Source organism: Malus domestica, chromosome 16 (assembly GCF_042453785.1).
Source record: "Malus domestica chromosome 16, GDT2T_hap1".
NCBI classification, from domain to species: Eukaryota; Viridiplantae; Streptophyta; class Magnoliopsida; order Rosales; family Rosaceae; genus Malus; species Malus domestica.
Window position 1 is genome coordinate 24,082,542 of NC_091676.1, and position 15,213 is coordinate 24,097,754.

The window sequence follows — 15,213 nt, forward strand, 5'->3', positions numbered from 1 at the left end:
CTATTAGAGTTGTAATCCGATTGGGGTGAGGAATTTACCTTCCCTACTACTATAAATAAAGACACAATGTGAGATAACACATACCTCACAATTACAAATCTCTCTTTTCTCTCTATGTCGCCGCACCCCCTCTCTTTGGCTTCCATAATTGTTCAGTAAATTATGCCTACAACACTAGAAACTTTATATATTTCCTAAAAAAACCGTGCCTATCTCATCCCCTGCCTCCCACCACACCCACTCCCAGACATATGTCTAATATTTCCTACAAAATTTATACATATAAATCAATTGATATCCACGTGATTCCCATAAATTTAGACATGTTGACACACATGTCGATGTTAATGAAATTTGGGTTCTCTTGGTGGAGTGGGAACCCTACTGTTTTTAGATATTATAAGAGCGATGTCAAGTGTGATTGACCGTAGCTTTAAAAATAAAAAGGTACAAGAACATGTCGATGGGTACTTTGGTAATCATGTCATGTGTAAGATGTATATAAGGACGTTATTGTGACACACTAAGAAGATCACAAATTGAGCTATTTGGCCAACTATACACTTTTCTCCAAACCCTAAACGTAAGTGCATTAGCTAAGGAAACCTTTCCTCTCCTCTTACACTTTCCTTTAATTCATGCTTATATATTGCACAAGATCATTAGAAAGTTAATTTTCTTTATGTTACTTTTGTTTGTTGTAAAAATGTGTGCAATCTCACACGGAAAATCACATTCCCCTATTATTTACCACCAGGTTCTACTCATCGTCATGTTTAGCTTTGATACAAATAAATAAAGATGGTTGTTTTGTTAATCATGGTACGTTTTCCCATGTATGCAGTGTGCTTAATGTGTCTAATTATTAGCTAACAGAAAATAATGTGGAGGTTGAAGCTTTCAGAAGGCAGAGAGCCATGGCTTACAAGTGTGAACAATCACGTCGGAAGACAATATTGGGAGTTTGATCCAAACCTCGGAACACCGGAAGAGAGAGCTCAAGTGGACAAAGTCCGTCTTGAGTTTCACAAGAATCGTTTTCGCACAAAACATAGTTCCGATCTCCTAATGAGACTTCAGGTGAGACTCAGCTCACTGTACGTGCGTGAATGATATCTTTCACAAGATCATTATTTGAAACTGATGATATGAAATAATATGAAATAATATGGATTCTGGATATGTATGCATATAATAAATACAAAGTTCGCAAAGGAAGCAAGTGAAAAGAAGCAAGTAGTATCGGATCAGGTGAAAGTGAAAAGTGGTGACGAGGAGGAGGAAGTAATAAGCGAGGAAGCAGTGGAAATCACGTTGAGGAGGGCGTTGCGATATTACTCAACTCTGCAGGCTGACGATGGTTTCTGGCCTGGTGACTATGGTGGACCTTTGTTTCTTCTACCTGGCTTGGTAAGATTTCAATATTTAACCCCTATTTAGCCCTAGCTATAAACTAGCTTTATCGTAAATGGAGCTGAAAAAACTATTCACGTTGTTCGAAAGTAAAATAAATAATATCGTTCGTTGGATTAAACCAAAACGTAAAATACAATAAGGGAGTTTTATTAGAAAGCCGCTTTTAGCATTTTTTTTTTAGTAAGAAAACTCTTGGCCAATTTTCTTTAATATATTGTTAAATATATGAAAATTTAATGTATTTAAAAATGTAATATATGCAACGTTGCTTCATGATAATCTGAGAGATTTGGACAAAGTAAGATCTAGAGTTCTAGACTCTGCAACCTCACATATGTGATTTGGAACGATTTTCTATAAACATATCTTTCTGCGTGAATAGTTGAATTAACCTAAGGATTTTCAATGATTTTTTTCGGAATATATCACTACGCGTAAAGTGGCATATTTGACAAAACTGAACTTATGAGTGCATGTACTTGTACATGAAATTATAATCCAACTGTTATAAAGAGGAACATAGCAAACTTCATATATCCCTTTTCCACTCAAAAACAAGATCGGACGTTATTCCGGTTCGTTTCTATTTTTGTGAAACTATTCCCCAAGCAAGTCAACCGATAAGTCATGAAAGGTTTTGTGATATGGATAAACAATAGAGCTGATATTTCGTGGGCCTAAAGTATATATTAATGAATAAATACATGTTCTAACATGATTTTATTAATAACACCGCATGAAGATGTGATGATCACACTATAAAGGTTCTCATATGATATGAGCCCTTGTAATAAAACTAATGAATGACTTTATATGCAACCACATAACTTGTATGGATTTGACGAAAATGCCATTATTCATGTCCAAATTATGAAAGTTTTCCATACACACAGCTTCTCAATTATCTTATCTTCTCTTTGATGGTGATGAGCGATAATTAAACACTAATGACTTCAGAAGACGGTATAAATAGATGTATATATGCCTCGAAAATTCATGGGGTGTTCATACTAACATAATATATTGATTAATTCCTTTTCATTACATAAATGGTCCCCTTTTCTTCCACTTGTAGTTGTTCAAATAGAATTATATAATATCATAAATTAGTGTAAGATGATAATGAAACTGTCGACCATATATATATATATATATATATATAATTTGGTAGTAATTATTCCGCTTAGTACTATAATTTGGTAGCATTTTTCAGTTGTGAGAGATTTTTAAGTGCGAATTTCATGGATGGTGAGGTCGATACCAAATTATTTCCCTAGCTACCCGGCCTCTTAGTGTAAACATTTCGTTGTATCAGAAAACTAATTATCACAAATTTTTAAGCAAAAATCTTTCTTTCATCCTTTTATAAAAACTTTTTACTATTGAACAAGTGTGAATTATGTTCAATCTCTCTTTATCATTAATGGTCCCCTCTTTTCCCTCTCATTCCCTCCAATTTGTTCCTAGTTTCCAACACAGAGACCAACACACATATATATCATACAAATAATATACATTAATTCTACGTCGTTATCATATTTATTCATTTTATTATTGTAAATACATAGAATAGGATATACATCAATTATACCACCAAATAATAATGTTTGTATATACACAATAACTAGTATACAATTGTATAGAAAACAACTTTACAATAAAATCAAGCTGGCTCCTTCATTATTGATGGTCCACTATTTTCGCTTATTCGTTTTATACTAAGAGACCGTTTGCCCATCTGTTATATATATATATATATATATATATATATATATATATATATATATATATATATATATATATATATATATATATATATATACACCTCTCGTCTTTTATTTGTTTTCCCCCTTTTTTGTTGTTGTTTCTGCTGCATGTTAGTTTTCTGTATATTTAAATGTTTGTTAAAACCCTTAATTATTTATTTGGTTGTTTGGAATAGAAATAATCTTACACCAACAGGAGCTTTAAGCATGCATGCAATGATGTACTAGCTAATGAAGAACAAGAATAATTATATAAAGAACGATTAGCAACAATAAAATAATCGCAGACACAGTTACTCATGAACTCTAACTAGCTAGCTTCTTATTTTGCAATCGAGCCTCTCTTATATCATGCACCAACGTTGCAAATCAATCATACAAATTAGTCAGTTTTAACTATCATACAAGTCAACATCAGCCGTACGGTTAATTGGTATTCAACTTTATTTATATGAATTTCATGCCTTATTATGTCGTTCACATCGTATGACTACACTAAACATGGGAGTTTTCTTACTCTTATAACACACTAATTAACTTAAGCAATGAAATGTGTCGTAGGTTATTGGCTTATATGTAACTGGGGCCCTTCATACAATCTTGCCGCATGACCAGCATCAACAGGAGATCTGCCGCTATCTGTATAACCATCAGGTATAATAATCAAGTATCTAATTTCTTTTCCTTTATGCTTTGCTACCTGTCAATTGACATGGCTGACTTGCCATCTATTAGGAATAGGAACCAATCAATTATCTTGATCTCAGAATCTAATTAACAAGATGGGGTTGACATAACTAAACCACTCAACTGATCCCTTGTCTTTGCATGGGTATATTATTAATAGATAAAATGATTCTTTGTATAATTCTGCACATCTCTATTAGATCTCTATTATTTGATGCGACTTTTAATAATTCTCGAGGCCCCAACTCCTATTCAAAATTTTCAAATTACAATTAATTGTGAAAAAATGTGTGACATAGAAACGTTAAGAAATCTTACAAAAGTTTATAAAAAGTTTGGCTATTCATTCTATTTTCAATTAGTTTTGTGTTCGATCCTTAACTCTTTTTTTATGGTATAACAACAAATTAGCTCATGTGTGAAGATTAATCTTACTAAGATATTTATTTATTTTTAGTAAATAGTGCTAGCACTTGGGTATGACTTATGAGAGAGTACGACTAACACTTTTCCTTTGCTGCAAACTAAATTGGATAAACAAAATGCAGAATATAGATGGAGGTTGGGGACTACATATAGAAGGGCCCAGCACAATGTTTTGTACAGCTCTGTCCTATGTCACCTTGAGATTGCTTGGAGAGGAAATTGACGGTGGTGATGGCGCAATGGATAAGGCAAGAAAATGGATTCTTGATCGTGGTGGAGTTACCTTCATACCATCATGGGGAAAGATGTGGCTTTCAGTAAGCAATCTTTTTTCTTAACAAATTCTCTCAATTTGGTTTTTTTTTTTTTTTCTTAACAAATTCTCTCAATTTGGTTTTAAATGTTAAGAGTTTCTCTATCTGGATAGTGTAGAAAATAGAAAATATCATTTGTTAAAAAAAAATGTCAAGAATATCTATTATGCATAAATCTTCAAAATGTAAAATCATAGGAAAAAGTTAATATACGCACAGATAAAAAAATTTAAAAAAAATCTTCATTATTGATGTGGTCCTATATTAACCAATTAAAACAAAAATGTGGTCCAATATTGACCAAAAGAAATGTGGTCCTATTAGATAGATATTACATTTTAATGAAAAGTAAGGCAGGACTTAAAGAAAAGAATAGTACTTGGATATTGGAGTAATACTTTGTACTCAAAATTATTCGCGGTCTATTGTAACAAATAGATAGACGGTTTGTTTAGTCAATAGACTGTAGTATTATGAACCACCTATCCATTTAATACAGTTGATGACCTTAGTTTTAATTTAGAGAGACTTTGGATGCGGTCCTTAGCTATCAATGTTCTTTGACTGAAACTTTTGTGATTTTTAGTTTTTGATCGAAGTCCCTGACATTAATGTAACAATGTATTTCTATGTAGTTATTATATTTTTAAATTAAAAATAAAATTTGTAGTTATTTATATTAATGAGATTTTAAATAAAACCCATAATTTATGGGATAAAAAAATATTGAAGATAAATTATACTCTCCAATATATTGTGTGTGTGTGTACATGGGTACGTTCATCAATACTAACCAAAAAATTATTGCACCAAAACATGGGTACATTTAAAAAAAAAATATATATATATATATTGAAGGAAAAATTTTGTCCTAGCTAAGAACATGTGAGAATATTTGAACACATATGCAAACTATTAACACATTAAAGTAGGCATGCATTCAAAAACAATTCTAAAACCCATGACTTTCAAAGCCTAGTGAATGGTGAACCATGAGACTCTTTAACAACATTAAAGAGAATGAAGGATTTAGAGATTCATTACCCTTGAAGCTCATCCTTGTTTACACAAGGGATTCACCCAAGTGGAGGGCCTTCAAGTCACCTCCTAGCTCCTTGGATCTTCCTTGTGATTTTCTTCCTTTTGATGCTCCTTTGCTCCTTGAGGATGTGAGGAAAGGATCTCCAAAAACACCAAAGATTTGGTGTCTCTAAGTCTCCACACCAAGGATGAGATGTGAAGATGAAATGGATGACTTAGAGAAGAAAAGATTGCTAGCTATATCTTCCCTATGTGGCCGGCCTCCTTGTAGAAAAAGAGAGAAAATGTTTCTCTTCTTTGTCTCAAGAAAACCCTAATGAGAACCTTTCGTAAAAGCCCAATACGAACTTAAAAGCCCAATACGAACCTTTCGTAAAATTAATTAACTAATTAATTAATCTTGACCATTCTCAATTAAACCATTTAATCGCTTATCCATCTCATTTATATTTCTTCACTTTCACCCTTACTCGGTGTACGATCCATTAGGTTCCAATTAGCGAGGCAGTGGGCGATTGTTACTCTTAACGATCGATTGTGAATTGAAACTACATTTCAATTCTCCCTTTGATTATGATTAGTGTTTGCTAATCTTCAGGGCTTCCACAAGCCATGAGTGACACCTAGCAGCATGTCATGGCTACCCAAGCTAAATAGAATTGGTTGGAGAACCTATCCAGTTACAATTACAATGCAATACGGTCCTTCTCTAATACAATACTCTTAATCACATTGTTTGAGTGATAGTTTGTATCATGTCTACTATCCAATGTGATACTTCTCTATATGATTCAATTGAATATGATTTGGAACATACTTCCTAAGTCATATTCGTATGCTTTGACCAAAGACTCCCCGAATCATATCTTAGAGTATTCTCCTTTCACCATGGAAGGTTAGAGATCCCTTGTTGTGCATTCATATGCCTACATGACTAGATAGCTTGACCCTAACAATACCGTGGACACTCTCGATGGAATGCCTTTGACATGATCAAAGATCAAGGACCTAACCATTAGACATCTATGATGCCTCAGGTCAAATGACTACTTTGCATATTGCAACTAACGAGTTCTTACATGACATGTATGTTCGAACTCTCTTTTGATCGTTTTTCAGTGTACTCAATTACTCTTTCAAGCACCTATGTGTTTGTCTTAGTGTCCAACACTAAATGACTTGAGACTAGTCATACTCAGGCTTGAGTTGACATAACACGTACTAACCTTAGCGGATTGTCAATGCCCAATTGGCAATCCTATGGCTAGGAACGTTTTAGGAATGAACATAAGAGAAATGTCTCGTTAATCTAACTTACTTAAATCACTTCTCTCTTAGATCAAATACATTCCTTGGATTCCCTTATTGCTTAAACACATGATACAATAAATAGTTAAAAAAATGGATAAGAAAAATGTTTGAATGAATTTTATATAAAAAATAGGTACATTTTATATTACAAAAAGGTACATTTTACAGATAACAAATTGGTATATGAATGGGTACATATAAGATTAAAAAATTGAAATTGAAATTTTTTATAAAAAAAATAAAAATAAAAAATCAAGATTCTAAAAAACGCTAGGCGCTACTTGGGTGGTGGGCTGGCGCCTAGCGCCTAGGTGACCCAGGCAGATTTAGGTAAATTTCTTGTATATCTTGTAAATAAGTGCATATTGACATTTACAAAAAGAATAATATATATAGGTAAATTTCTTGTTATTTTTTAAAAAGAATAATATATAGATATATAATTTTGTAACTTAAGATTTTTAGTATATAACATGGTTTGGTGTTTAAAAAGATAATACAACATAAAAAATAAAAAGAAAAAAGAAAGAAAAAAAAACCCACGAGCCCTCCACCTCTCCCACATCACTCCAATCGGTGGAACCCAAATCGAAAGATTCACTCGACCTCTCTCACATTACCCAAGGTCTCAATCCCATGTCAAAGATTTAATAGTGCCAAAAATAAATAAATAAATCAATTATAATATTTAATGATAAGGTTAGTGGTGGGCAATGACAGTAAATACAGAAAAGTGGTGCACATTACAATACCTTTTTTACATTTTGGAATACGAAAAGCCCTTTATTTTGATTTCGTTTCCTCTTCCTCCTCTCTCACATATGCTCTCCTATTTGGTTATTTTTCTGTTTCGTCTTCCTCCTCTTTCCTCTGTAAATTTCGTTCTTCTTCAAGTTTGGCTTCACGAGAGCTTGAGTTGCAGATGCAAGTCTGTTTAAACTAGATAGCATGATTTAGAGTAGTGCAGAAGACGATGATAAAAACTGTGCATAGAGCCAAAGAAAAGAGTTTGAAACAAAAGTTGCAGAACCAGCGACGGAGGAAACGAGATTCCATCCGCCTAGAGCCGAAGAAAAGAGTTTGAAACAAAAGTTTCAGAACCAGCGACGGAGGAAACGAGATTCCATCCGCCTAGACATGCCGCCTAGCATCGCTTAGAGCATCTAGACCGCCTAGGGAGCACCTAGCTTCCTCCCGATTTCTATAAACGATTTGCCCCAAATCGCATCGGGCCTCCACCGCCCAGCGCCTAGGCGGCCGCCTAGAGCGATTTTTAGAATACTGGAAAAAATTAATGGGTACAAACTTATTCTAATTTTATTTTTTATATTTTGGAAATGTTTTGAATTGAAAATTAATTAGGAATTTAGTAAGGATGTGAGTATTAAAACCCTAAAGCAATTACTAATTTTTATTTTAAAAAATTATGTAACTGAAATGTAATTCATTAATGCATTAATGCTAGGGACTTTGATCAAAATCTAAAAACTGATAAGGTCTCAGTCAACATTAGAAATTAAGGACCGGATACTAATTTTTCCTTTAATTTATTTTTTACAGAGATGATCTTAATTTACAATGTAATTTTCATATGACTAGTTTCAATCATAAGCTTTTTAAGTAGGAATTCATACTCATCCTTAAATAGCAACGTTTTTTTTTTACTAACACACAAGTATTATTCTAAAGAAAAACACACAGTGACACCTCTCTTTTACTTTTATTTTTTTTTTCTTTTTATTTTTGTGGTCATACTTGTTAGAATAGGAAGGTAAATATTTTAATTTGATTGTATTGAGGATTCCTTACCTTAATAAATTTCGTATATTATTTCCTAGATTAATTGTGATTAGGGTTATACAACTATATATATTTCCTCCCAGTGAGAAGAATACAGTTGAAACATTCACAAATTCTATGTATACTAGAGGGCAAAATTAAGATTACAAACGGAAGTAAGATTACAAACAAACAAAAATTAAACTGAAATATTCATCAGCCTCTCAAGGCACCAAGTCTCATCATGCAAGAGGCTCACCATCGAATGAGGTGACAAAGGTAAAATTACACGACAATATTAGACCTTAACCCTATAGCTTGTCGATGGCCCGATGTATTCTTTACCGATGAAAAAGCTCTCTCTCTCTCTCTCTCTCTCTCTCTCTCTCTCTCTCTATATATATATATATATATATATATATATATATATATATATGTTTACATTACCGTTCTCTTGGTCGCGGCATAATATGTTCATACATGAAAAGACGTACGTGAATCTAGCTATATAAAGCCTTCATCATGTTCAATCTTACTCAATTTAATATGTATTTTAATTGCATGCATAACTAAATTTGGAATGGAATTGGGAAGGTGCTTGGTGTATATGAATGGAGCGGAAACAATCCTCTGCCTCCAGAACTGTGGCTTTTACCTTACTCTCTCCCAATACACCCAGGTATATATAAATCAAACTGTTTTCTTTCTATTCTTCTCCATCTTACGTGTATAATATGTATGTGAGATTTTTAATTAAGGAAAACTAATGAAAAGAGCGTGAAAACTTTGAATTTTAATGATAATGACAAAATAAAAGGTAAAGTGAATAGTATCTGCAAGAATGGCTATGTAGGTAAGGGGATCAGCGCTATGATCGCTTTGAGTTCTGCTTGAAATGTGTATGCTTACGTACGAGTTGCTATTCGGCCGTAGATCGGGTTCTGGGTTCTTCCCTCGAACTCCCTGAGTGGTATTTCGTAATGTAAAGCTAGTCTAAAGTAGATTCAGGATCAGGGTGGTGGGTGGGGTAAGAAGGTAGATGATAATAAAAAATTCTTTATCCTACAGAACTGTGGCTTTTACCTTACTCTGCCTCCAGAACTGTGGCTTTTACCTTACTCTCTCCCAATACACCCAGGTATATATAAATCAAACTGTTTTCTTTCTATTCTTCTCCATCTTACGTGTATAATATGTATGTGAGATTTTTAATTAAGGAAAACTAATGAAAAGAGCGTGAAAACTTTGAATTTTAATGATAATGAAAAAATAAAAGGTAAAGTGAATAGTAGCAGGTTTGACTTTTTAGTGTAAAAATGTGGTTTTTCGTTAAAGTAAACATTACCATGGACTTTTCGTTAAAACTCCCTTTTAATTAACTCTAAATCCTAAACCCTAAACCCTAAAGGAAAAAGCTAAGAAGTAAATATAATCAAAAGTCAATCATGAAATGATTTTCAGGTAATCATATGCATGCAATGATGGTGCAGGTCGAATGTGGTGTCACTGTAGGATGGTTTATCTGCCCATGTCATATTTATACGGAAAGAGATTTGTAGGTCCTATCGACGGCCTTATTTTATCTCTCAGGAGAGAACTTTATACCTTTTCCTATCACCTGATTGATTGGGATCAAGCAAGAAATCTATGTGCTAAGGTACGTACTACGAGTAGTATTCATTCTACTATTTTTCTTCTTATTAAATAAGAGAAAAAAGTTATACAAATACTCCCTATCGCTTAACTTCGTCTATTATTTTTCTTTCAAAATTTTTTTTGTGGTTTGCAATTGAGCTATCTGGAGTATATTTTGATATGGCGAGAAGATGAATAGCAACTGTTCATTTCTTTTTTTTTTCTCATAAAAAATACTCGTACAAACTGGCAAAGTAACCACATCCCCAATGGTCTAAAGACTCAAATCTTTGTAATATTATGAACCATTCATGAACATCGCAGCAAATACGATTAAAACATTTATAGCTTCCACGTGAATAAGAAGTTGTGCAGCAGATACAAAATAAAGAGTTTAATATAATATAGAATAAGGAAGGATGACAATGAAGCAAAGTCAAATTTGGTGGAAGGAAGGATGTAAGACCCGCCAAACCAATCAAGGATCAGATGTGGAGTCATTTGACAAACAAATTATAAATGGGGTGGCTTTCTTTCTAATTACCTAACCAAATCTGATCTCATGACATCATTTTCCGCATAATCAGGTATGTTTTAAATAGAATATAATATACACACCGGTAATAATATAAAGTAATTAATTAACAGTTTAATTTTGAAAATAAATGGGTGCGTGGCTTGTTCGTAAGCTTCAACTCAAATGATATAAGAAAGCATAATTAGTGCTGGTTGAGTTTGTAAAAATCTTTTTCTTTGCTAGACCAAGGTCTAGGTTCGAGTCTTATTGCCGGCAATTCCTCTTGGTGGACGATCTTTAAAAGAAAACAAAGAAAAAGACTTGTGGTATGCCTTAGCCCTGAGATGGGTAGCCTCACCTCCTCCTAAACCCTTTTTTTACTGAAAAGAAAAGTGTAATTAGCCTTAAATTTTGGCTCAAATGACACTAGAAAGATGTATGACCTAAAGTTTAGACATCAGAACAAAACAAAACAAAACAAAAAGGGGAAACTGTGGTGGGCGGGTTAGGTCTGAAATATGCTTGATGTCTTGATTTATTCCAACTTCCAGCTCAAAAAGGAGAAAGAAATGTTTTATATTTCATAATTATAATTAGATCATTAGGTTATTAAGTTTAGGGTCTGTTGGCTCAACTGCTAATTATACTTTTTCTATTGGTTGAGTTGGACCAATAATCGAAACCATAAACCTAAATTTATTTCATGTTTTAATCTCCATATTAAATTTGCAGGAGGATTTGTATTACCCACATCCCCTTTTACAGGACATGTTGTGGGGATCTCTTCATAAGGTTGGGGAGCCTCTTCTGAAGGGATGGCCATTCTCTAAACTAAGGCAAAAGGCTCTCCGCACTATAATGCAACACATACACTATGAGGATGAAAATACTCAATATATTTGCATTGGACCTGTCAATAAGGTTTGTTTAAAAATATTAAATAAAAAGGAGAATACAATTGTATACAATAAATATTTAATATTATTTATATAATACTCATGCCCTTTGAACCAAGAAGAAAAGCAGGCTATATGATTATCGTGTGACTTAGCCCATATCCTTTATACCTTAGTGTAAAATAAGGTATTACTCGATCAGAAAAATGTACTAAGTGCATTGTCTATATAAACAACAGGTACTAAACATGATTTGTTGTTGGGTGGAGGATCCAAATTCAAAACCATACAAGCATCATCTCTCAAGAATCAAAGATTATCTTTGGGTTGCTGAAGATGGAATGAAGATGCAGGTCCTCAAAAAGAGTTTTTAACATAATTTCTCTCTTATTAATAAAAGATGAGATTTTTTTTTTTTTTTAAATTGTTATTAGCACTCTAAAAATCTAATTGTGCACTCTAAACTTTCTATATTTGGATGGAAAAATACTGTTATGAGAAGTGCACAATTAGGTTTTTGGAGTGCTAATAATAGTTCTCTAATTTTTAAAAGATGTGGGACTAACTGAACGTACATTATTTTGATCATATATAGGGATATAATGGATCTCAATGTTGGGATGTTGCTTTGGCTGTTCAAGCAATCCTTGCAACCAACCTCTTTACTGAATCTGTTTCCATGCTTAAGAAGGCGCACGATTTTATAAAAAACACACAAGTAATTAAACTCAAAATAACTTGTATTAATTTAAACTAGATATCGTCTGGAATTCACTGCCAAAACATATATATATATATATATATATATATATATATATATATATAGATATATGCCAAAACTACAGCATGCAAAACTACTTAACTGTTTTTTAATCAATTAAGGTTCGGACAAACAGCTCCAGAAACCCTAGTAACTGGTACCGTCACATTTCCAAGGGTGGATGGCCCTTCTCCACTCCAGACAATGGCTGGCCTGTCTCAGATTGTACGGCAGAAGGTTTGAAGGTAATCTTTTTGAGTTGGCTTCTAGTGTGTAAAGTCCCTTAGCGCAACGAATATTCGCGTCGCGCAAATGTTTTGCTACTTTACTTTTGGTGCGGCGCACTTGAGCGACGGCGCCTCAGTTTCGTCACGATAAACATACTTGCGCAACTAAGCTTTCGTCGCACAAAGATCTGTCGCGCAAATGGTTTTTTCTGAAATGATATGCGGACTAAAACTATGCGTACCATCTCAATTGACTATTTATCCGACTGCTTACAGGCAGCCCTCTTACTATCAAGTATACCGTCTGAAATAGTAGGAGAAGCCGTACAGACTGATCACCTATATGATGCTGTTAATGTGATATTATCCCTACAGGTAAAAAATGGTTTTAATGATTAGTATCTTATACAATTCTATTGGCAGCTGATTAAGTAAACATGGGACTAAATAGCTTAAGCTTCTCTGACAATTGTAAGTTCTCTTGTCAGATTGTCTGACAATATAAGAACATTTATATGTTGTCAGACTATGAATGTAAATAGTTGATCAGGTCCACTCTTGCATGAGTCGGCTATATAGGTTCACACAAAATATGCCTTTGTCTGACAATTAAGTTTGGTGAGAGAACGTCAATAATACAGTAGAGTCTGGTTTCTGCACATACAATTGTCTATTGTTATGTTTAAATTAAATTTTGTTCTTGAACACAACAGAACAGTACTGGAGGATTTGCATCCTATGAACTCACAAGATCTTACCCCTGGTTGGAGGTGAAGAAGCAATTCTTTCCTTTTCAGTCTTTTAAAGTAAAAGATTGTTAATTGTGGTTAATTAACTTTTTTGAGAGAATCTGAGACATATTTCAATACCAGATGATCAATCCAGCTGAAACATTCGGAGATATCATCATTGACTATCAGTAAGCTCCAAAGATAGTTTGAGTTATTTCTCTACTTTTATTTTCCAAAGCAATTACATCAAATAATATACATCTTCATAAAAAAATGTAGGTACGTGGAATGCACATCAGCAGCAATACAAGGCCTTAAATCATTCATGAAGTTATATCCAGGACATAGGAGGAAAGAAATATTAGCATGTATTGCAAAGGCAGTCAAATTCATCGAGAGCATACAACAACCTGATGGCTCATGGTAATTGCCTTCTCCATACGTAAACTCATTAATTAGAAGAGTACTAATTAAATTAAGGCTAATTAATGTTATGCCTCCTGAATTATTCACTTTGCCCCGTGGAATTTTTTTATCAGTCGAATAATGTTTCAGGTATGGGTCTTGGGGAGTCTGCTACACCTATGGAACATGGTTTGGGATAAAGGGGCTGGTGGCTGGCGGTAAGACATACCAAACAAGTCATAGCATTAGAAAAGCATGTGATTTCTTGCTGTCCAAACAACTTGATTCAGGCGGCTGGGGAGAGAGCTACCTTTCATGCCAAAACAAGGTAAGAGACCAATGATTATAATTCAAAGATGGGGAGGGATGTATGATTTATCCCTTAAAATGGTAATGTTTTCTTGGGTAGAAAGTTGAGGTTCCACCATAAAACTAATTGTTAATATAGAGAATAACCCAACACTGTCAACATCTTGTCAGACAGCGTAAAGCTTCTATGTAGCGAGAACACTATGGCAAGAGAACATTTTCGGTTATAACATAAAAACATTTTGATGTTAATATGTCGTCAGACTGTTTGACAAGACATTTAGGTTATAGAATAACACAATATTTTGTTATTAAATAGGTATACACAAACCTGGAAGGGAACAAGCCACATATAGTGAACACTGGATGGGCAATGCTGGGTCTTATTGATGCAGGGCAGGTGTGTTTCACTCTCTGTTTGTTTCTTCTACAAAAAGATATGCTAATAGAAATAGCAGATAAATTCACGTGTAATATTGTTTTTACCGTTTTTTACTGATTAGGCTGAGAGGGACCCTGCGGCCTTGCACCGTGCATCAAAGCTGTTGATTAATTCACAGATGGAGAATGGAGATTTCCCACAACAGGTATACCGAGAAAGATTTTCGCACCCCGTTTTCTTCTTCTGCACACAGTTGTTCAATTACGTCTCTTGATAAGTTAGGGTCGTAAACAAGAGCGTGCATCAAGAAGAAATAGTGTCGGAAATCCAATTTCCCTATATTTATAAGTTAGCGTGGAAGGTTATACATGTAATATATACTTATCTTGCAATTAATATTACTTTGTTTTATTTTCACAGCAAATCATGGGAGTGTTTAACAAGAACTGCATGATCAGTTATTCTGCGTACAGAAACATCTTCCCCATGTGGGCCCTTGGAGAGTATCGCAATCGCGTATTCTGACCGTATAAATGTACAGATCAACTTGCTAGAAAATGAGTGTCAAATGGTCATGTAATGATGCATTTCATTGGCGTTTTCCAAACCCT

General features: G+C 33.8%; 1 protein-coding gene across 1 annotated transcript; it reads left to right on the forward strand.

Moving 5' to 3' along the window:
- The first annotated feature begins 850 nt into the window (after positions 1-850).
- Positions 851-15,193, forward strand: LOC103404080 (cycloartenol synthase 2-like). The gene is made up of 18 exons (XM_029095704.2): positions 851-1,080; positions 1,207-1,410; positions 3,744-3,836; positions 4,418-4,612; positions 9,335-9,419; positions 10,231-10,397; positions 11,625-11,813; positions 12,028-12,141; positions 12,384-12,506; positions 12,671-12,793; positions 13,052-13,150; positions 13,489-13,545; positions 13,648-13,694; positions 13,786-13,929; positions 14,062-14,239; positions 14,540-14,620; positions 14,724-14,807; positions 15,023-15,193. Exons 1-18 carry the CDS (start codon positions 883-885, stop codon positions 15,125-15,127), a joined length of 2,286 nt encoding a protein of 761 aa, XP_028951537.1. The 5' UTR covers positions 851-882; the 3' UTR covers positions 15,128-15,193.
- Positions 15,194-15,213: the final 20 nt, after the last annotated feature.

Bases quoted from the DNA above. Each gene is read 5' to 3' on its own strand.
- LOC103404080 (XM_029095704.2), top strand. From the start codon at position 883: ATGTGGAGGTTGAAGCTTTCAGAAGGCAGAGAGCCATGGCTTACAAGT. The intron at 12,142-12,383 runs GTCCTCAAAAAG...GATCATATATAG, and splicing joins AAGATGGAATGAAGATGCAG to GGATATAATGGATCTCAATG. The intron at 14,621-14,723 runs GTGTGTTTCACT...TTTACTGATTAG, and splicing joins GTCTTATTGATGCAGGGCAG to GCTGAGAGGGACCCTGCGGC.